This window comes from Bidens hawaiensis, unplaced genomic scaffold (genome assembly GCF_021521415.1).
Source record: "Bidens hawaiensis isolate Kalapana, Puna unplaced genomic scaffold, B.hawaiensis_p1.1 tig00031211_1, whole genome shotgun sequence".
Taxonomy (NCBI): domain Eukaryota; kingdom Viridiplantae; phylum Streptophyta; class Magnoliopsida; order Asterales; family Asteraceae; genus Bidens; species Bidens hawaiensis.
Window position 1 is genome coordinate 173,989 of NW_027495263.1, and position 24,016 is coordinate 198,004.

Consider the following 24,016-nt stretch of genomic DNA (forward strand, 5'->3'; position numbering starts at 1 on the left):
TGTCGTGCACTCTTCCTCTTCTGCCAACTACAGGCTAGGCACGTGGTATGGCAGGAGTTGGTGGGTAGGCGGCGGCTATTGGTCACAGTGCTGTGGCGTGCTGTCTGCCATGCTGCTGTCAGTGAGCTGTCGCATTCTTGGTCAGATCTTTTGTCTGTACCTCGTCAGGTATCACACAAAAGATCCTCCATCATACGGACTGGCTCATTTAGGCGGGAGTTTTCCCCCTCCCGCCTTTGCTCATTCCTTCAGGTGACACTGGGGAGAGTTAAGTGCCTTGTGCGTGTAGCCATGCTGCGCGGGTGGCCTTCCCTAATGGCTTGTATCCGAGGCTGCGGGGACAGGCGGAGTCCTTCACCATTGGGAGGCATTTCCTGCGGGACCAGCTTGCGTACTGCGCGTAAGGACGTTACGTCTCTGAGCATGGTTGGTCCTGCGGATCCAGTTGGTCTCTGCGCAGACGTCCCTGTTTAGGGTGAGTCTTGCGGGTCCAACTGGGCTCTGCTGGGACCTACCTCTTCAAGTCCCCCCAGTCCAATGTTCTTCTCATGAGTGTTTAATAAAATGAGGTGAACTTTTGGACTTGAGCAAAGGGTTTTGAAAAGGGTTTTGTAAGGTTTTCCATGGGGATTCTTTCCGCGGAAGTCCTTGTCACTTGCAGAAATGCCCGAGTTTCCTGCTTGGTCTTTGGGTATGATGCGGGTAGGTCTGTAACCTCCTCGCAGGTCAGGAGCATTGAGTCCCAGTTGTGTGGATTCTCCATGAGGTTTTGGTAGTTTTGAACATAGTGATCAATTATGTTAAAACCACCAATTCCATCCTGGAGCTTCAAACAACGTAGTTCTCGACGTTCCCGCTATGCGGGGATGTTATTTCCTTTTCCGCAAGCATTGCCCAGAAGATCCTTCTTGGTTTCAATTCCCAGCGGAGCGCTAGGTATGTGAAGGGTTTTGCCTTAACACTGTACCTGCGCTCGTCTTACGGTTACTTTACTTCCAAGGTATTCCTGGCGTCAATTCCCTGCGGGTGCTAGGTATGTGAAGGGTTTTGCCTTTACACTGTACCCGCACCTGTCTTATAGTTACTTGGTTGCCGAGGTACTTGGCTTCAATTCCCTGCGGGTGCTAGGTATGTGAAGGGTTTTGCCTTAACACTGTACCCGCATCCGTCTTATGGTTACTTGTTCGCCAAGGTTTTCTTGGCTTCAATTCCCTGCGGGTGCTAGGTATGTGAAGGGTTTTGCCTTAACACTGTACCCGCATCCGTCTTATGGTTACTTGTTCGCCAAGGTTTTCTTGGCTTCAATTCCCTGCGGGTGCTAGGTATGTGAATGGTTTTGCCTTAACACTGTACCCGCATCCGTCTTATGGTTACTTGTTCGCCAAGGTAAGGGGGTATTTTCCCGCTTCTTTTTAAATTTTGAATTTTGAAATTCGAAAGGTTGGTGGAAAGATAGGAACAGTCCAAACCTCTGAAACGTCGCGCGACGGTTTCTTCTGACTGTGTCAGGACGTGCAGGAAGTTATGGTGACGTGACATTATATGGTCATTCCAGACGCTTTTTCAGGCGCGTGGGCGCGATTTTTCGGGCGCGTGGCCGCGAAATTACTGGCACACGTCCTGTCAACAGCTGTTGCCAGTCTGCTTTTTGCCACGTGTCATAGTTTCATTGCACCTTCGAATTCTCTCTCCTTCGCATTAAATTCACCGCATTAATTGCGATTAGTATATAAAGGGGGAGAGGGTTATTTGCAATTCACACTTTTCACTTTCATCTCTTCTTCTCAAGTAATTTCCGGCGAATTTTTCTGTTCAGTAAAGCATTACCCTGAAATCTCTTTTCATCTTTCTTCCACCATGCCTTCTCATGATGCTGATGACCAGAAGACTGCTGGCGAATGCCAGTGCTCTCTTCCTGTCGATCTGTACCAGTATATCGTCAGGAAGTTCATGCTCGAGTCTCTCGAGCCTGAGTTTCCTGAACCCCACCATACTGTGTACGATGCCCCTAGTGGCAAGATCGGGGTTTATGCTGCATTCTTTGTCTACGGAAACCTTAGGTTTCCGTTGACAAAGTTTGTGTACCGTGTTCTGGAGAGGCACGGTGTGCACCTGACAGAGGTGCACCCCATGGCCATTGCCAAGGTCCGGCACTTTGAGTGGGTGTGCCGGATACTGGGCCTTGAGCCCCTCGTTGACCGTCTGATGACCTTCTACACTTGGAGGTGCATCCAGGGGTGGTATACTCTTACAACCCGTATCAATGGTTTAAAGATTTGTACCACCGAGCGGAGTCTTCGCTCATGGAGAAGAGAGTTCTTCTTCATATCCGCTCGCGCCATCCCCATCGCCATGAAGTTCAAGAATGGCCAGGCGCTTCCGAACCTTCCCGCCCTCAACTACGAGGAGGCGGAATGGTTCTCGAAGATATCCCGGGTCCAGTCCCCGGTTTTCCGTTTTCCGGAGTCGGCGATGGTGATGCTGGGGATGAGCCGGGTGTGGAAGGCGGCGAATGCGGATAAGGTTCCGATCGTTCTTGAATATGGTTCGAACTCTGTCCCTTATGGTACGTCTTGTTTCATTTTGCTGACTTCGATTTTTTCTAACTTTCTTGTTGATTTCAGAGGGGAACGATCTTCAGTCGCTCCTGAACCCGCGGGAGGAAGATGGTCCCGCGCGGATGGGTACTCGTGCTCTGGACGAGAACGAGTTGCCCATCTTAGAGCAGACCGCGGGTCGGTTCGTGGAGGTTTACCCGCCAGGCCAAGAGATCCTGAGCCACCGACGGCCAGGTAAGCCTATCTTCTACCCTGAACCTCTCAATGCTGTGCCTGCTGCTGGAGTTGACATTTCTTCTTCTGAGGAATCCGCAGAAGGTCCTCCACTGGTGCGGAAGAAAAAGGCTGCCGTCGGGAAAGGCAAGGAGAAGGTGGCCTCTACGGCCGACCCGGTAGTCCTATCTGACTCGGAGTCAGATAGTGCAGAGGTGGCGGGGAAGCCTGGTGGTGAGGAGACCACCGCTCCGGAGGCTGTAGCTGTTACCTCCGGGGAGGCAGCGACGACGACGGTTACCGGTGTCAAGAGGCCGGCTCCATCGGGTTCGCCCCCGCTCGTCCGTATGTTCAAGCTCAAGAAACCCCGTAAGTACCCCCATAATTCTTGTCTAGATTTGTTGTTTCAAATAAATTTTTCTAACACTTTTGCTTGTGCAGGTGTGGATGTTGACGCATTCCCGGGTGTAGTTGGAGCAAGTATTCCCCCGCCAATGAGGGAAGGCTCGGTCAGCCTTCCCGAGGCGTCGACCCAGGCGTCTGCGCCTGCTTCCGTTGGTTCCAGCCTTCCTGAGGCTGTTCCAGCTGAGAAGGTGTCTCCGCCGGCCGTGAGTGCAATTTTTACAGCATCTTTCACGGAGCCGGCGGTTACTGTTGCTGAGGAGGCGACGCCAACAATGGCTACCACAGCGGCTGCCACTATACCTGCGCCACCGGCACCGACGGCCGGACCATCAGGTACGCGCCGGGCTTCCCGCCGATCTATGCCACCTTCCCATCTGCCTGACTTGTTGGATGGATTTCCTTTAGGTTCAGGTGATGGGTTTGGCGGCTATCGGCCTGTTATTGACCCTACAGGTACGTAGGGTTCTTTTTCCTTTGTATATTTTTGTCATCTTTTCCTAACTGCCTTTGTTTCTTTTGCAGTGTCGGATTCCAATGAAGTGTATGTTCCAAGATGGAACATACGCCGAGGAACAACCCTTCGCACCCCTGTGGAGTGCGTGGATTGGGCTCGCCACGCTGCTCCTCATGGTGCGTTGGGGGAAGCCATGGCTAGCTACCAGGAGGGTAGGCTAACCAATGAGCTTCGGGTTCTCCAAGCCCGGATGCAGCCCCGCGTCGAGCTGCTTTGTCGTGAAAACGACAAGTTAAAAGCAGCTCGCGCCAAAGAAATATCTGAGACGCGGGCTCTGCGGGAGGAGAACCGGCAGTTGGCCGCTGCCGCCGCCGAGAAGGAGAGAGCATTCAAGGCCCTCGAGGTTGAAGTCCAGGCGCGACTCGAGGCCCGCTCCAAGGCTGCCCAAGCTGTGAATGAACAGCTTCGGCTGGCTAAGGAGACTGCGCGAAACTCAACTGAGAGGGCTGCCAAGGCTGAAGCTGTTGCTGAGCCGCTTCGCGAAGAGAATGAGCAGCTTAAATGCAAATTGAAGGCTCTTCAGCATGCTCATGACGCCTTGGCAATGGAAGATGCCAAGAAGCTGCAGGAGATCCTTGACCAGAGGGGGGTGCTTGACCGCACTGAAAGGAAACTCAAAAGCGTCGAAGAGGCTGCCGCCAAGGAAGTTCAACTTGCCATCCTTGATAAAAGCGGAGCCGAACGTGCTTACAAAGAAAGTCAAGCTACCCTCCAATGGCTGCTTCGAGAAGCGTTGCCTCAGGTATCTTTATCTTTTTCTTTACGCTTTCCGCTCGTAATTAGAAAATGTTCTAACTTGTATTCTTTTGTAGGTTGTGCGTCGGGTCCTTTCAGAGACCTCTTATGACGATGCGATGAGCGCAGCCCTCAACGCTTCTCATGAGGATGGGGAGAAGACTGGCTTCCTGCTTGGTCTTGGGTTTGCTGAGAGAGGCTTTCCGCCCTCCAACTTCCCTTTATTCAATGTTAATACTGAAGCTGCTTATGACCAAGCTGTGAACCAGTACGCTGCCTTCCCGCATCCAGTGGTGGAGAAGGTGAATGAAGCTGCTGCTGCTGATGATGGGCTAAACATCCTTAAGGCTTTCCTTGGGCAGCCGCTCTCTGACGGTGCTGGTCCAAGCGGAGGTGGCCCTGAAGCCTGATCCTGAAGATCCCTTCCCACTGCTAGGATAGACTTAGCTTTGTATAGATTTCTTTTAGGCGGGTAGTTACCCGGCCACTGTTGTAATATATCATTGAAATATACGATTGTTATTCCTTTCATTGGATTCTTTGCTTTATAAACTTATGACTTGCATACTTAGTTTAAAATAGCAATTTTCCAAGTGTTTAGAATAAGAACCTTTGAACGTGGTTGATAGTGGGTTAAAGTTTCGCTTCCTCCTTCGTGATTGTGCGGGTAGAACCGTCACTTGCACTTGGTAGGATGGCTAAACTTTAACTTTTATCTAACCTGCGTGTAGGTTTTTCTTACTTTTTGAGGATAAGTTAACCTTTGAACGTGGTTGATAATAGGTGTGAAGTTTTGCTTCCTCTTTCGTGATAGCGCGGGTAGAACCGTCACTTGCACTTGGTAGGATGGCAAAGCTTTACCCATACCTGACCTGCGTGTAGGTTTTTCTTACCTTTTTAAGAATTTTGTTTTGAACCGTTCAACGCGCGGTTGTCGATAGGTTAGTGTTCATCTTCCTTTCATGATTCGTGCGGATAGACCGGCACTTTCATTTAATGGAATAATTGAACTCTTCTCCTTCAACTGACCTGCGTGAAGGTTTGCCACGTTATTGGGTTCGTGCGGGTAAGACCGCCTTCCCACGCAACGACTTCACGTAATGTGAATGCCGTCACCAGTGTTGGATTGTTTTAACCGTTCGACGCGCGGTTGTTGATAGGTTAGTGTTCATATTCCTTTCATGATTCGTGCGGATAGACCGGCACTTTCATTTAATGGAATAATTGAACTCCTTCAACTGACCTGCGTGAAGGTTTGCCTGCTGAGGATAAGTTAACCTTTGAACGTGGCTGATAATAGGTGTGAAGTTTTGCTTCCTCTTTCGTGATTGTGCGGGTAGACCCGTCACTTGCACTTAGTAGGATGGCATAACTTTACCCATATCTGACCTGCGTATAGGTTTACCTTTTCCTCTTAAGAATTTTGAACTGTCCCACGCGCGGTTGTTGATAGGTTGGTGCAGTTCCCTCGAATGATTCATGCGGATAGACCAGCACTTTCATATGGTAAACTTTTTTCCCCTTCAACTGACCTGCGTGAAGGTTTATCATGCTTTTTGGGTTCGTGCGGGTAGGACCGCCTTCCCATGCAATGACGTTTTTTGTAATTATGCGGTGAAAACCGGCATATTAGTGTGTACAAAAGTATAAATGTAAATCATCAGCTTCGACGTTTGAAAGAGAATCATTTCCATTAGAAGTGGCTCTTGGCCTTTTCTGTACAAATTGGAATTGATTACATGCAAACTGTGTAATTGAACTCCCTTCCATGTTGGGACAGGAGTGCCATCGAGCCGACACGCACCTGTTTCGGGATCTCGTTCTTTACGCAGCATGTAGTCTCCATATTGAAGCTGATTTTTTATTCATGTTTACCCCAGCCATGGTTCCACACGCACCTGCCTGCCTGCTTAGCTTTTATTTCGCCACGAGGTGTGCGAGCGTCCCATCTCTGACGAATGTTTCGACCATGTCTTTTACGTCTATGCATTCTTCAGTGTTGTGGCCTTTTGTTCTGTGATAGTCACAGTACTTGCTCCGATCAGCATCGTGACGATGTCGGATTACTGGAGGCTTTGGCCATGGGAGCTCTTCAGTAGCAAATATGTCAGTGACGCTTTTGGTAAGTGGCGTCCATCTGGAGTTCCGGTGCAGCTTTACATTATCCCTTTCACCCAATCGGTGCTGTAAGCCGGATGAGGTGTCAAAGTTTACCCTTGACTGCCAAATGCCTTGCTTCCGTTTTTTGTTCAATCGGGCAGTGAGGACGTTGTCCTCTCTCGTCTTCTGGGTGTAAAGGTTTGTGCTCTGCGGAAGGTCTCTACCCAGTTGCTTCTCCGTTTCCGCATAGCGTTTAGCTGCTGTCATGATGCCATCCCATGTGGATGGCATTCCATCTTTACCCGTTAGGGTGCGGATAAGCTCTGGGTCCTGCGCGCCCTGGATGAAGGCTGCGCGAACAAGATCCTCGCTGATATTGCCCAAACTTAACTTCTTTGAGTTGAAGCGAGTGATGAAGTTTGGCAGAGATTCATCTTCTTCCCGTATGCATTTGAGGATTGTCCATTGCTCCTCGGTATACTTTCGCTGCTGGCTGAAGTGTTGGCTAAACTTCTGCTGGAAGTCTGCCCAGTCGTAAATGTGGTTAACCGGTAAACGATCAAACCAAACCCTAGCAGCCCCCACCAGCGTCATTTGAAACATGTAACACCACGTGGGTTCCGTCCAGTTGCTGACGGTTGCCCCTGCTATGAACCTGTTCAAATGGTCGTCTGGGTCGGACATACCATCATAAGTGCCTATGTTGGGCATTTGTTTGGCACTTTTTGGGGCAATTGCTTCCGCAATGTCCCTTGCAAATTTGGATGTTCCCGCATTTGCAACGTTCGGTCTGTACGTTTTGGAGAAGTCTCGTGAACTTCCACCTGTGCTTTTTGGTTTGAAGGTTTGTCCAAAATGCCTTCTCGGTTGGGAGTCCGTTTCCTTACGCTTCCCTTTTGCCCTATGGCGAGGGTTTGCGTCGGAGTCGGATTCCTCCGAGTCATTGTCCAAGTATTCTTCGAATTCGTCGGCCTGTTGGACGGAACGCAAGCGTTCGTCCAACTCAGCTTGGAATTCCTTTTGTCGTGCCTCCGCCCATGCCTTAACTTCATCGAGAGTTTGGCGGGGGAGTCTTGTTTGTTTTTTAAACTGGGTATCGGTGAATCCCAGTGGGCGATTATTTACTGCACTTGCCCCAGCTTGGGTAACTGGGGTAGTGTTCGTAAAATTTACTTCACTTGCCCCGGCTTGGGTAACCGGGGTAGTGTTTGTAAAAACTGTGTTGCCGGTATTCCCTCCAGTAGCTGGGGTTGTGGTTACCGGAGTTTCTTTAACCATCTTTCTAGAAGTTTGAAAAAACTGGAGAAAAATGAAGTTCTAGCTTTATGCACGGATGGCGCCAATGAAGAAACACCAGTCGAACCCCGGGCAGATTACTGGTAACCTGGGGGTTAGATAGATGTTTCCCACGAGGGGTTAGACCCTTGGAAGATGGTTCTTCTGATAACCTGCAAAACAGACACCGTGAGCTCGTCACTGAGAAGGGGGGGTTCCTCCTTGTGACCACCCTCCGGCGTGAGAATCAGACTAGATTGCTCTTTAAATATAAAAGTATATTAAGAGATTGCTAGAGCAGATATCAGGTATATATGATAAGATAAGATGTTGTAAGATGATCATACCATTGGGGTATTTATAGCCGAAGGTAGGTTTCCAAGGGGTTTAGCCGGCCCAACACGCTACCAACTGTAACCTATGCACGTGCCCTGCCTGTGAGTGGTGGATAGGTAGCGGCTGACACAGAGCAGGCGTGTCGTGCACTCTTCCTCTTCTGCCAACTACAGGCTAGGCACGTGGTATGGCAGGAGTTGGTGGGTAGGCGGCGGCTATTGGTCACAGTGCTGTGGCGTGCTGTCTGCCATGCTGCTGTCAGTGAGCTGTCGCATTCTTGGTCAGATCTTTTGTCTGTACCTCGTCAGGTATCACACAAAAGATCCTCCATCATACGGACTGGCTCATTTAGGCGGGAGTTTTCCCCCTCCCGCCTTTGCTCATTCCTTCAGGTGACACTGGGGAGAGTTAAGTGCCTTGTGCGTGTAGCCATGCTGCGCGGGTGGCCTTCCCTAATGGCTTGTATCCGAGGCTGCGGGGACAGGCGGAGTCCTTCACCATTGGGAGGCATTTCCTGCGGGACCAGCTTGCGTACTGCGCGTAAGGACGTTACGTCTCTGAGCATGGTTGGTCCTGCGGATCCAGTTGGTCTCTGCGCAGACGTCCCTGTTTAGGGTGAGTCTTGCGGGTCCAACTGGGCTCTGCTGGGACCTACCTCTTCAAGTACTTTGTAAAAAGTAAATGATCCCACCAGTGAACCAGTAAAACGTCACGATCTGTAAACTCCAAATCTCCTTCTACTCGTTATTGGGTAATTTTTTATTTTTATTTTTCTATGTAAGTTATGTTGATTTACTCTTAATTGAACTTATGATAAATGACAGAACTCATGTTTCTTGTGATCATTTTTGCAATATGTTGCATTTCTAGTCAAACACAAAGTAATTTACATTAAAATTGTTGTCATCCATATTTTTATATATTTTATAAACTATCAACTATCTAATTAATTTATATTAACCTTACTGTCACTTAATAAAATTTGCTTTAGATTATGTATATGCAATTATAGATTCTCAGTCAGCCAGTCATTTTATATAAACAGAGCATTTTCAATAAGTGACAATTTATGGTTGAATTTGTCAGTTTGTCAATATTTAGGATAAGTGTAAGTTTTATGACAACTTATATAATGCTATGATAGTGATTAGATATTGACCATTCTAATTTAGTGGCTCTTATCCGGGTTCATTACTTCTTTTTTCTTGATTATTTTTTAGTTTCTTCCAACATATTGATTATCGTTTTCCCATGATTTGTTTTGCTTTCATTAATGAACTACCATGTTTACAACTACAAAACTCAATATTAGTGATAAAAAGATACTTCATATGTTCTAAGCAGCAAAAGTAATAATGATAATAATAATAATAAGACAAAAAGATTAGATAAAATTTGTGTTTTTTCAAGTGTGTTTGTAGAAAACTTATTTACTAAAATGGTGTTTTTGAAATATTTGTGAAAAAAAAAGTGTTTTTTTAAAGCTCTCTATTTCTTACTCCCAATCTCATTTAATTAAAAAAAATCTATTTAAAAGAAGTTTCTATAAAAAACAGTGAAGGAAATAATTTTTATTGTCTTTAGAGATTAAAGTTTAAATTTGGTTTGCTTCTTTTTTATTCAAAAAACATTGATGCAGTTCTTTAAAAAAAAATTAGAGATACTATTTAGTTTTCATTCTTGTGGTTTGACCAAATTAACAATTTTAGTCTAATAGTTTTAATTTTGTAATTTCGTTCAATAGTATTTTTTTTCATTTGCAATTAAACCTAGCCTAAGTAATCCCGTTAACTCTAGTCGTTAAACCCATCAAGTGTGTCCCCTCACACGAGGGCAGTTTTGTCCCTTTTCTCCCCAAATAAAACCAGTCCTAATTCCCAAATCCCATTTTCATCTTCGTCGTTCTTTCCTTCGTCTTCCACAAACCCTACACATACAAATGAGAATTACGATTGATATATGGTGGCTTCGACCATGACACATTTAATAGATAAACATGTCAAACGATTACACAACCAATTAAGGAAAAATTGCCCCTCACTTGAGGGGCACACTTAGGGGTGCAAACGAGCCGAGCTATTCGAGATTGGATCGTTAAAAAGTTCTATCAAGCCGAGCTTAATCGAGCCCCAGCCCGAGCTCGAGCCTAAAAGTAAGCTCGTTTACTAATCGAGCCCGAGCCCGAGCTTCACTTATCGAGCTCGAGCCGGCTCGTGAGCCTAAACAAGCCTGACATTTATATACTTTTTAAAAATATATATTTAATAATTATTGATTCATATATATAATGTTGTAAAAAATAAAAATAACTAAATAATATATATTTTTCTACACATAAAATTATAATAGAAAAATATATAAAAATAATTATAATTATATAAAAAATAATTGATAAATAGTAAATGAGCCGAGCTCCAGTTCGAGCTCTGTATAAGTTAACGGCCAAGCTCAAGTCTACTCGAGCTGCGGTTTGGCTCGACTCGTTTGCACCCCTAGGCACACTGATTGGTTTAACGACCAGAGTTAATGAGGTTAGTTAGGTCGGATTTAATTGCAAATGAAAACAAAACTATTGAACAAAAACCATAAATTTAAAACTATTAGATTATAAACCGCATATTTGTCAAACCAAAAAAAAAACAAAAACAAAAGTTCTGTCTTTTTTAATTAGAAACGGCCATTAGATAAGACTTAAGAGACAGAATCAACTCAATCAAGTAATAGTTTTAGCCCAATGGGCTTATCACGTTGATAACCAACTGATCTCCATTTTATAGCGAGTGTCCAAAATGTTATTTCTGTTTTTTTTTCAATGGTAAACAATGTTATTTCTTCTTTTTTTTAATGGTTCACACATTCACAAATACTAGTTTTAAATTTATACATTTGTTCATTATGGGACTCGCCTTTAATCATTTCCGGAGGAGCACCACTTTATACACACCTTTATACCATTAATCCTACTCTTAAATTTACATATTTGCCACACACGGTGGATTAAGAAGTACGTAAAGTGTTACGAATGAACCAATGTTTTCATGTCCTCTCCTATCACTAAACTGGTAAGACGTCATGCTCATTGCATGGTCCGGTTTAGAAAAAGTTGGAAAGAAAAAAGTTAAATCTGTAAAAAAAGTAAAAAATAAAATTAAAAAAAAACAAACAAATGATAGATGATACAACTCATGTTTCTTGTAATTATCTTTTTAATATGCTGTTTCAAGTGAAACACATAGTGAGTTACCCTAATAATTGTTGTTATCCATCTTTCTATATATATTATTATAAATGTATATTGGTTTTATTAATCCCAACTATCTTCTTTTAATCACTACCAGTCTCAACTAACGAATTGGTTGCTAACGGTCCCAACTTTTCACTTATTTGTTCCTAACGGTCCGCGATTAACAAAATCCTAGCTCGTTAGTTTCAGGTCGTTGGAAAAACGTTTTTGGCCGGAAAACTCATTTTTTTTTCCAGAAAACTCAACATTTTCATCCCAAACATCTTTGTAACTTTGTATCAGACCTTTAGGAACCTTTTTCTAGTAAAAGCCCCAATTATTGAGGTCGCCGGAAACCCTAGAACCATCATCGAAATCGGTTGATGGTGTTCAAGTGGTGGTAGTTGGTTGGCGGTGAGTCAATTGGTGGTGGTGGCGGTGTTCAAGTGGTGTTTTCTGGCAACAAATTTGACTTTTCCGACCAAAAATGTTTTTTTTCCGACGGCCTAAAACTAACGGCGTTAGGATTCTTTAAGTCGCGGACCATTAGAAACAAATACGTTAAAAGTTGAGACCGTCAGTAGCCAATTCATTAGTTGGAACCGACAGTGACCAAAACGCAATAGTTATGATTAATAAAAGCCAATATACCTATTATAAACTATCAACTATAACTAGTTAATTATACAAACCTTGCTGTCAATTTATTAAATTTTCTTTAGATCATGTACATATAATTGTAGATAATCAGTCGTTTTATAAAAGCACTGCATTTTCAATTGAATTGACAATTAATGGTGGAATTTGTCAATATTTAGGATAAGTGTTATATTGATGTCAACATATATAATAGTCATTGGATTTGGTTGACTATTCAGACTTATTTGTTCTTATCCATTGATTCCTTTTACAAATTTTCTCTTTTCAACATAAATCGTGTGACTCGCATGGATAAGGAAGTGAAGGATTTAGGTTTGAGACCGTGAGGTTTCTAAGTTTAAATCAGATTTTAATCCGGTTTAATTGAAGTGGGTCCTAGGTGTCAGGTTTTTCTTCCAAACGAAAGACGGTGGATTTGGGCCACCCAACGTTGTCTGTGATCGCAGACGTATGGATCCTTTTATATCATAGGATTACCCAGAGTAGACGTGCTTTATCGTTGCTCGCTCAAAAAAAAAGACAAAAACAAAACAAAACAAAAAGAAAATCTATGGTCCTTGGTTCTAACCCGGTTACTTTTTAAGGGTTTGGAACAAATACAAATTAAGTTAAGGTGCTAACTGTGAGAATCAAATAGTGTAATTATATACACAAGTAATGTAATTATGTAATTACATCGTTGTGTAATCACACTATGTTCTAATTACACTATTTATGTATATAATTAAACTACTTGATTCTCACAGTTGGCACTTTTAATTTATACGTCAACTTTCTCCAACTTTTTTTATATTAAATATACTCACGTAGGTGACGCTTACTTGGGGGACATTTTAGTCCTTTTTAACCACCATTATACTATATATGAAAGTAAGCTCATTTGCTACTATATATTATTATCCTTTATAGCTTTAGCCCTTTATGTTTTAAATTGTTTCAGTTTAGCCCTCTAAAATATTAAATTGTTTTAATTTAAAGCCAAACATTATTTTAACAAAACTTTGTTTACTTTATGCTTTAACCCTAAGATTGTTACTTTGCACTTTAGCCCCCAAAGTTTTTGTGATTTTAATTTGTGCATAATCATCAGGTGTTTCTTTTCACGTAGTATTTTTTTGCTAAAATTATATATTTTTAACTAATTGATTCTTTTATAACTTTTAACATACGATATTTTTTAAAATATTGAGTATGTCGTTATAGCAAACTTAATTTTTATCTATGTCACGTCGTTAAAGTGGAGTCGTATTCGCAATAGAGTATTTTTTTTTTATCGTAAGTTATATACCAAGTGTTGGTACGGTGCAACATCAATACCGTAATAAACCGAACCAATATTTACCAAGTTCTTTTAATATTTAGATAAACTTTTATTTGTATTCGTGTTTTACTACTCGGGTCTGTCGCCAAGTTGCCCACGTGGCGCAATTGTGTGGGAATACAGTGTTGTAGCATTCTTTTAAATATTGCATTCCATATTATTTCATATAGATTGAAAACGTCTTTATCATATATTAATTTAATAAACTTGGAACTAAACGACTTTAAAGAAGAAAAGACTTCCACATCATCAATAATTCAACAAAAAACAAAATCAGGTCCCAAATAGGAAAAAGATAGAAAACTTGTAACAATAGTGACAAAATTTTAATTCTACTTGAATTAAAATATCGGCAAGTATTCCAATTGCCAAACATAAAAAAGATGACTTGATGAGCCCATCAACATGCATATTCAATGTCCGGTTACTTTATCTCTATAAGAACGGCGCGTTCCGAGGTGTGAAGTGGATTCATTAGATCTTTCGTATCTTCGTTGAATACAAATACAATTGTACAAAATTATTATTTTAATATGTGGCTTGTTGTAAGTCTTGTTAAATTTGTCATCGTTCTCGGGATTCACATAGATTTCGTATCCATCATGTTGATAGAAGATTCTTGTTGAAGATCTAGAACTCGCGATGCTTTTGGTAAGTGTCTATAGTTAAGTCGTGTGTGAAACGGTGGGCCGGAGACAAAAAAAGCATTTTAATAACTTTTAGTCTATGTCACGCCTCACTCTATGGCTGGTTAGCGACCAAATTGATAAACAAATTACTGAATATAGTGAAAGACAAACACAACATATTTAGATTCCATTAAATATACAACCAAGTCGTTACAAACTTCGAGTGATAATTATCTCAACATTGGGTTAACAAAACTCTTGATTAGCCTTAAATATCCCATTCCCAAAATCTATAGCTTCGGGTCCTTCTAACATTTGAACAATCACCTAAGAGACATGCTTAAAAGAATACGTTAACATAAGCTATTGAACATAGATTACAAACACCATAAATAAAACAATAAATCAATCATCTTGCACATATTAATTCAGTCAATTAATCGTTTGATCAGCCAGCGAATGTTGTGTTTCCACTAGATTGCACAAACCAGTTTCCAACAACTATTGCGTGTACCCACTAGCTACTAGGCGCGTACATGGCCATCAATTTGCATAGAGTATCAGCCTCTCTGATTCTTTTGATTATGTTTCTTTTAATAATGATATCTTTAAAAATAACGTAAACCTTAAAACAACATAAGCTCGTACGCGGTTGGTTTAAAAGCCTCGGTTGAAACAACCGTCAAGGCAAGGACCTTGACCAATGTTTGAGTATTTTGTGTTAAATGTCAGAACTCAGAACTGTACGTAGAGATAACATTATGCAGGTCTTTATATTGATGTGAACTGGTGTTGATCTACCTATGTCCTCCAAAAGGAAGGAGCTTTGGGTCACATGGTGTTTGGCCCCCAAGATTGAACGTACTTTGTTTTAACATGCTTACCTTTTAATATCTATGGCCCACATGTTGTTATCTAATTAGCTTTGTGTAATCTAAAATAGTAATAATTTGTTTCTAGTCATTATCATATATATTTTTTATCTTCCTATATATTAATAAAAGAAAATACTGGTGTCACATTTCATTCTTATATTAATTTTTGACCATTTCTCTCTCCTAGATTCTAATCTCCAATCTCCTTAATTCTATATATCCATGGGTTAAATTAATTTGTTTTGTAAAATATATTTAAAATGGTTAATTGATTTTTTTATTATAATAAGTTATCAAATATAGGTTATTTGTTGAGTAAGCATCCCCCACTTGTGGCCTAATGGTTGAATGTTTGGGTTCTTTAGTGGAGACTCAAAGTTCGAATCCCACTTGTGTCGCTTTTTGGTGGATATTGGCAATGAAGAATTTAAGCTATGCCTTGTGCAAAGGTTATCAGTTCGAACCCTGAGCCCACACGGGTTTACGTCCCACCTTGTGTTACGCTAGAGAGTTCTGCTCTTGTGGTGGCACAACGACTGTCAAGTGGCTGACAACGGTATGGTTTCCTGGGGGAATGCCCAAGGCAAACTCTAAAGACAGCGTGGTTTGGACAGTAACACCCCTGAGTTAACGTTGAATTTACACCAATTTAACAATTTGGACGAAATTGGCAACGGTTGGGAAACATCGAGGGTCTAATAGCGAGAAAAATATTTTTGATGAAATTCGCAAACGTGACCAAACCTCAGGGACAATTTTGGCACTTTACTCATATAATAAAGAAAGAGTGAAATGATATGTCTACCCCTGACTTAACTATTCAATTTAACGGGGTTAGTGATTTGGATGTAATTGGCAAAAATTGAAAAACGTGGATGGTCCATATACAAAAAAATATATATATTTTGAACTAAATTCGCATTATTTATCAAACCACAAGACGAAAATGATGCTTTACCCTTGTTTAGAACATTAAGATGCACTCTCTAGCTCTATTAGTAATCTACCAATAACAGGAAAAAATGATAAATCATAATACTAACAAATAAAACATCATATAGACGCAATGAAGTGAGTGCCATGCAAAAACCATAAATGTATATATGATAATATGAATGACGACAAAGTAAAGACAAAGGTAAGATAAATTCGTCCCTCCCCTCTAAAAGTCCTTAACCTGAATTATCTGTCTGAAACCCTATTTTGACCATGTTCTTACGTGTAAGTCTAGCAAATCATGACTAGTCCGTTCATCCCATATTGCATTAGGTTTGGCTCCACTCTCCTCTTCTCTGTAGTGAGGGTTTCCATGACTCTAACCAATGTTATAACCAATGTTGATGACCTGTAGTCTCCCAATACATGCTAAAATGGTTTGTGGATATGTTATTATCTCAAAGTACAAGGACTGATATGTAATATCATAATTGGAAAGTCGTTTTGTGCAAAGCTGAAGTGCAGGTTACGTGGAAAAATAGTAGCCGGTCAATGTGGCATGAGACGAATATGTGGCTTAGAAGTTAGAACACATCTCACACGCGTCTAGTATTTATAAAATTATTATTTTACTAGTTTTTCAAAATAATTCGATAACTTTATTGCTGGTGATGTAAATATTTGATATCCACTAAATATATTAACATATTTATTTAGAGCCATAAATAATCATATGAATGAAAAAAATGAAATGCTTGCTAATGCATATATACTTAACAAAAAAAAATAATGCTTTTCTAAAGTTAATTTGTAAAAAGTAAAAACACATCCAAAATAATGCACCAACACTGAAAAGTGTTGATCATTAGGTGGTTGACGCAAGGATACTCACATGGTTGATCATGCATGTAGATGAATAATGTGCTTTATGATCTTGGTAGAATAGTAGGTGGACAATCCAATGAGTAGATCATGGTCGGCTCAACCTTTTTAAGGCTCGAAGTAAATAAGAAAATTAGTGTTTTAATTCGGTTTTTATTTTTATAGATGTTTATTTTCCTTATTTATACTATGATTCATACATCATTTATATCCTAAATTATCTACATATAATATCTATAATTTAAAGACTTAAGGAAATGGGGCTTAAAGCCCTTGCTTTATTTCATTTCCCTTGAGCCGCCCTTAGTCGTTATCTCGTTAACTGTTGAATCTCTCTTTGTCAGAATACTGGTGGCCTCTTAGCTTAATAGCGTTATATGTCCATCTCTCACTTCCCTTAAGTCGCCCTTAGTCGTTACCTCGTTAACTATTGAGTTTCTCACTGGTAGAATACCGGTGGCTTGTTAGCTTAGTGATATTATGTGTCCATCTCAATCAAAATGGTGCAGGTTCGACTCGTATAAAATAAACATATTAAGTGGATTTTAAGGCTACATATTTGCCAATAAAATAAATTATGAGTAGTAGCAACTTTTAAATAGCTTACTATTTCATTATCAGATTAGCACACGCTAGGGTTGTCAATTTAACTGCAACCAGAAATCCGACCTAATTAATTTGAACTCAAAAGTGCATGTACTCATGAAACCCGAAACCCGTAAAGTACAACCCGAATAACACCCCTAGCACACGCGATGTTGTATTAAACTCTCATATAGTATCAACAAGAGGGGTAATATGAACTTGCCATCTCTTCTCCCACGCTAGCATGCCCGACATTGCCACGCAAACCACCCTTCTATCTCTCAGATTCAGCTTCTCTCACACATACCGTCACCCAAACCTCTCTGTCGAAGCACGAAATGAATCTGACCTGATCCATGACGATGTTTCCACGGATTTTCGAGATGAACGAACCACGTCTGATCTTCTTCATCAGCTGCTGGTGACCTGCGATGGCTTTTTGGGGGTGTGGAGGTGACTGCTAAGAAATCCTGAGGATCTCTTGTTTAGAGACACAAAAAAGTGGTGGTGGCTCTTATTGAGCATGACCCCTTGATAAGGAGGTGGAGACCTCCTTATATAGAGAGTCTCATGGCCACCATCATGGTACCCTAATGGGCCTAGCCCAGTTAGGGTTACCTCCACAAAACCCCCTCAGCCCAATAACATTGTATTAGTCCATATAATAAAATAAGCCAAACATAATAAATTTAGGATCGTAAAACCGGGTTTAGTACCATACCCCTACACTCTCCATCACATCAGCAACCTTTTATCCCTTATCCCTCTCTCTTGCACGTCTCTATAGTCAGCAAAATAGTCTATTGAACCTACATCACTTTATTCATTTGTATAGAATTTTCTTGGGACCTTGTTTAAAAGGTTTTATTCAACGTGGAAGAGCCAAGTTGGTGAATGATGCCCCCTTATTATTACCCTCAAATTTGATCCAACTCAACCAACACAACCCTGTCTCTCCCTCACACACTCATATTTAAACACTAGCAAAGGTATATGCTTGTCCCACCCCACTCCAATAATAATTGAATTCATACTTCTTCATAAAATAAAAGTGTGCCTCTAAAATCCATCCATTCATTTTATGTCTCATTAACTTCAAATCTTCATGTGGGTGCTTCAACTTGTTCCATTTTCTCTCTTTCTTGATTTTTAAACAGGTTCAAGATGAGGTTAGAAGGTTAAAGGCTGCACTCCAAGCTTCAAAAGCAGTAAATTTTGACTTTTGAAGTGGAAAAAGTTTGACTTTTGTTGACTAGATTCACAATGCCAGTTCCTCTAGCTCCATATCCTACTCCTCCAGTACCATTTACACCCCCTGCAACTGGTAATTTAGACTTGTTTAAATATTTAGTTATTTAATTTATTGATTTAAAAAAGTGTGTGAGTAGTAAATATTTATTGGAATTGGATACATTGAACTATAGTTGACTCAAAGTCAAACTTATCAATTTTCAAATGCAGAATTTATATATTGATATATATGTTTTATACCTCATAATGATCATCCTAGGAAGTTGTTTTTTACAGCAAAATAGCATAAATATTATTTTTCTGTTATCTGATATATAATTCTTGCAGATAATTGTAAACTAATGATGTTGACTTTTGAAAAAAAGTCAATGGTATAAACAGAGTACTCTGTTTTTTCCTTGAACAGGTTCTGAAAGCCAATTAGTATGTTCCGGATGTCGAAATCTTCTTCTTTATCCGGTCGGAGCAACCTCGGTTTGCTGTGCAGTTTGCAGATCCGTCACCGCGGTTCCTCCTCCTGGTAAGTACAAGTAACAAGATCTTCTATTTTTCCCTATATTCATATTAATCAATTTGTTATGTCACGCACGGTAACTTTTTTTTACTAGTGTCACTTTTTGTAAATATACGGTAAATCTTATCTTTGTCACTCGAGTATTAAATGCGTATATAACACAAAAAAAAAAAAAAATCCTAGCATCACATATTATATAACACATAAAACTGTCACGTGACACTTGTATACCTACTTAGATCTGTGCGCGCATGGACCATGCTTGAAGACCATGTGTTATGTACGTTAAGTAAACAGTATAGAAAGTGGATAAGATATGACACACATTGTTAAAGTTATAACAATTGAAAACATGTTTGGAAACATATTTTAAGAATATATGTTTCATAGGTACTGAAATGGCACAGTTGGTATGTGGAGGTTGTCATACTTTACTCATGTATATTCGAGGAGCTGCAAGCGTACAATGTTCGTGTTGTCATACCATCAATTTGGCCTTAGAAGGTACGGGTTCGCTCCCTATGATCACATGTTAAAATATGTTTAAAATGCCATAAACGTATTTAAATTTGGTTTAGGAAATCAAGTAGCACATGTCAATTGTGGAAACTGTAGAATGCTATTGATGTACCCGTATGGTGCTCGGTCTGTGAAATGTGCGGTTTGCCAATTCATCACGTCTATCGGGGTTAGTAAGAAACCTAAAGCTTTTTATTTCTTAATTACGCTCTTATTCAACTTTGCAACTTTAATAAGTAGCACTGACATAATTATTATTGCAAATTATACTTGGATAATCGCAGGCTTCGACAAGCAATATAGAACAGAAGCTCGCGACATAAAAGCTTGCAACGACCTCTCGTTGGCTACGTCTATAGAGTTCCAAGTTTTCTCTTGCGAGAGATTATTATTATTGCTATTACTGTTGTTATCTTTGATGTTGTGTAACAAATAAAGAGTTGAGCTTTGTGTTTACCTAAAGTGGTTTTATTGATTAAAGAAACGGAAAATAATTAAAATAAGAACTAAAAACAGGTAGAAACGGTATATGTAATGAATGCTAGGTTTCATGTTGGAAATAAAGTAATATCCCAAATTATATAATACTCCAATTTGACTAGTGAATAGTGGATAAGGATATGGGGAAAGTTATATCAAAGAATAATGTGATCTTTCCTTTTATGGAATAAACTTTAGGTTTGCATTTATAAAGTACGAATATTTACCCAACTGGTATACACAACTTTTCATAAAAATAAAGTAATGTTTCAAGGAACATGTTGCACGTTGACTCGTCATAGGGCCCAATTAGCCAACAAAGGAATAGAGTTATAGAGGGATGCCTAAAGCTTGAAATATAATTTTTGAAAATTTAAATCTTTCTTTATCCTCTTGTTAGTACGAAAATAAAAGAATAATATAGATATAATAAGTTGCAAGAGGTGCATCAAGTAAAGGACGGGATACGTTTGTCAATTGTCACAACCCAAAAGTTAATTTTATGATGTTGGGGTTCGAAGGATGGCTCACCTCGACAATTCTTGTTGATTAAAAAACGATTCCTTTCGCTACTTATTATTTCTTCATAAATCAAGGGCGATGAGTAGAGCATCAATCGGTTGACGATGGAATGCAAGGTATGCTTCAACTCTAAGCTTAATAAGTAACTTTATAGTAGGGTAGCCGATTGGTAAGTTTTTAGGGTCAGATAACATTGTTTTATTCCAACATGAGTGCGACCACTAGTAAAGTGAACAAGATTGAAAATGATGTTTCTTTTCTTTTTTTATTTAACTAAAACCAGATAAAAATGTAATAAACGAGTAAAATTTTAAACCTAGCATACCGTCAAAGTGGTAAACTCATTGACAATTAGTCTTTGATTTGATTACAAATAAATTAGTAGATGTGTTTGCAATAAAAAAATATTATTCGGTAATATCTACATACATACACACATATATAGCATAACATACATGCATACAAAAATACATACATCGGTGCCTAAGAATCTAAGGATTGGGTCTAAATCGGTTCCTGTTCTAAAACCCTAAACCAGTTTGGTTGCAATTCAGTTTATTTACATAAAAAAAAGTGATGAAACTAGTATATTATCTAATTAGTATAATTAACAACTTTGGTGCCACAAAGTATGTTAGTTTTGTTTTTGTATATATTGTAATGGTTTTGTCTTTGTACAGAACTCTTGGTGTTGGTTGGATGGTTGTGTTAATAAGGTTAAGTGCTTGATCTCTTTAAGACCTAAATTCAAATCTTTGATGGTCCAAACATTCTCTCTTTTTAGTTTTCTTTCTCAAGTTTGTTATTTATGTTTTTTTTTCAAATCTTTGTTGGTGCGAACATTATGCGTCTCTTTTTAGTTTTCTTTCTCAAGTTTGTTATTTTTTTATTTTTTATTTATTTATTTATTTTTTGTATGTGAGAATGGTTGTCTTTCAACATTAACTTTGGTGTGGACCGAATGGTTGTGTTGTTAAGTGACACCGACCGAATTCGATCACCCGATTTTGTTTTAGTTTCGCTACCATAACGAACATAACAAAAACTGACCGAATTCGAATTTTGTTTTTATCGTTATGTTTTAGTTTCGGTATCGTAACGAACATGACGGGGACCGGCCAAATTTGTGTAGGCCCATCGCCTCAACGCTTGACCAGATCGAAAACGCTCGGTTCTACCAACGCCCATGTTTTAGTGACTGATGCCACCTCATTGGTCCAGCTCGGTTTTTATATTGTTTTTGTCTTATTTTTTGTTTTAGTTTTGATACCATAACGCACTTAACCAAAACTAACTGAATTCGTGTCGACTTACCGTCTCAAAACAGGGACCGACAACGCTTGAGTTTTATTACCGCCTGAGTTTTACCGATCTGTCCCGACGCAACACGCCGGGTAATACACTAGTTTAATATATTTAACTTCTCAACAACGTTTACAAGCAAAGGAAACAAAACTCAAAACTCAAATCAAACAATCTCCTGAACATCATGATTCTAAAGCATGAAAACGATTAACTTGTTAGAAACAAAGCGGCGCAGCGGAACAACACATGAACATGGACACATGATTATACACACAGTAAACAGAAAATAAATGATGACACACGAATTTTACATGATTCGGTCCCAGCAGGAGATCAACATCCATTGGTTGCAACTAAGTTATTTCATTAATTATTAAGATGCAAAAATTACAATTAACTAGCATGGATATAAATAGAGATAGACTAGGATTCATAACTTAGTCAACAAAACAAATAAACAGGTCTTTAATAAAATAATTAAGCCCGGCCCAACGATCTTGTCGACCCAAACCAAAATCCCAAAAAGCCACAAATCCTAATCTAACTAACTTCAATCTTCAAGCCCAATCCATGTAGATTTCTTCTGAGCCCAACGGCAACTGCTTTCCAAGCCCATGCGGCTAAACATAAAATAATAATGTATCTAGTAACGTGTCATTCATCTAGAACAATAGTGTTTGCATGAAAGACACGTGGGATAGACGCATCACTTTCACCGCCCTTCAAAAGCCTTATTTGAGAGAACAGAAGACATGTACATGCTTTCATCTATCAGAAACTAAATCACGTACTAAATTAATAATAATAATAATGCATTCGGTGAAAGAGAAAGTAAGCAATGCAGCCAGTGCTGCCAAAGCTCATGTTGAGTCCTACAAAGCCAACCTAGAAGAAAAGGTCACTTAATCATGCATCCAACACTTGAATCGAATAGAATGTTCATGAACTGTTCAATATCGTTTATTTTTGTTTATTCAAAAAGCAAACGAACGTGAACTCAGCTTTTCGTTCATTTAATTAAATAAATGAACACGAATACATGTTTTGTTAGTTAGAAATGTCCATTTATGTTTGTTTATTCACGTTTTGTTACAAACGGTTATATTTATACAACTATAAACTTGTATATACGTATGTGCAACTATATAGCATGTATGTGTATACCTGGCTATGTTTTGTAGTTATGTTCATTTGTATTAGTTTGTCTATTCTGTTATGTCCATTTATTATTTTTTTTTGTTTGTGCTTGTTTAGGTTTTAAACGAACATGAACGAACACAAACATGCTAGCTTTCTTAATGAATAAACAAGAATACACAAATTTGTTTGATCATATTTTTCATGTTTTTTTAATTTAAATAAACAAACACGAAAATCAATGCCCTATTCGTGTTAGCTCGGTTCATTTGCAGGGTTAAGGTCATGCTTGAATTGTTAATTGATTTGACGTTTATATGATCGGTTGCATGCAGGCGGAGAAGGCGACTGCAAGAACACAAGAAGAGAAAGACATAGCACACCAGCGGAGGAAAGCAAAGGAAGCCGAAGCCAAGATGAACATGCACATGGAGAAAGCCGAGCATGCGGCCGAGAAGTTACATGGGAAACATGATCATGTTCTCGGCCCTGAACATCATAACACTTTGGCCGGACTTTATGGTGGATATCCCCAGACACCTGTTGATACGTTTCGCCAAAACCCGACGGTGACGGCCCGACAACAGCGTTTCGAAGCGGTGGATCCGGCTACTGGAGAAGTTGTCGACCCGGCCTGTCCTCACCCTCATGAGCATAAACATAAAAAGTTTTGATGTGTTTTGTGCTTTATGTTGGTTGTAATGACCTAAAGATAGCCAATAATATATTATTACTATAGAGTTAATGGTCATTTTCGTCCCTGTGGTTTACTACTTTCGCCACTTCAGTCCAAAATTTTTAATTTTGTCAATTTAGTCCTCATAGTTTTAAATATTAGCCAATTACGTCCCATCCGTCTAACGGCATCCAGCTATGCCGTTAGTTTAAGGGTATTTTTGTCTTTCTCCTTTTAATTTTGAGTTAATGGTCATTTTAGTCCCTGTGGTTTGATATCTTTGCCAATTCAGTCCAAAGTTTAAAAATTTGTCAATTTAATGTTTAATTTAATTCAGTTTTTTTTATTTTTTATGTTTTTTGTTT

At 39.8% G+C, this 24,016-nt stretch overlaps 2 protein-coding genes across 3 annotated transcripts; both read left to right on the forward strand.

The window, feature by feature from the left end:
* The first annotated feature begins 18,206 nt into the window (after nucleotides 1-18,206).
* LOC143581874 (protein LOL1-like) lies at nucleotides 18,207-20,031 on the forward strand. Of its 2 annotated transcripts, XM_077064556.1 has the most exons (6): nucleotides 18,207-18,236; nucleotides 18,405-18,571; nucleotides 18,905-19,018; nucleotides 19,403-19,516; nucleotides 19,591-19,700; nucleotides 19,816-20,031. In XM_077064556.1, the coding sequence occupies exons 2-6, from the start codon at nucleotides 18,511-18,513 to the stop codon at nucleotides 19,852-19,854; spliced, it is 438 nt and encodes a 145-aa protein (XP_076920671.1). In that variant the 5' UTR covers nucleotides 18,207-18,236; nucleotides 18,405-18,510; the 3' UTR covers nucleotides 19,855-20,031. The 2 variants fall into 2 exon arrangements, with proteins under 2 accessions (XP_076920671.1, XP_076920670.1); XM_077064555.1 differs by lacking the exon at nucleotides 18,207-18,236 and having other exon boundaries at nucleotides 18,278-18,571.
* Nucleotides 20,032-22,647: 2,616 nt separating this feature from the next.
* Nucleotides 22,648-23,686, forward strand: LOC143581875 (late embryogenesis abundant protein 18-like). The gene is made up of 2 exons (XM_077064558.1): nucleotides 22,648-22,735; nucleotides 23,311-23,686. Exons 1-2 carry the CDS (start codon nucleotides 22,649-22,651, stop codon nucleotides 23,647-23,649), a joined length of 426 nt encoding a protein of 141 aa, XP_076920673.1. The 5' UTR covers nucleotide 22,648; the 3' UTR covers nucleotides 23,650-23,686.
* Nucleotides 23,687-24,016: the final 330 nt, after the last annotated feature.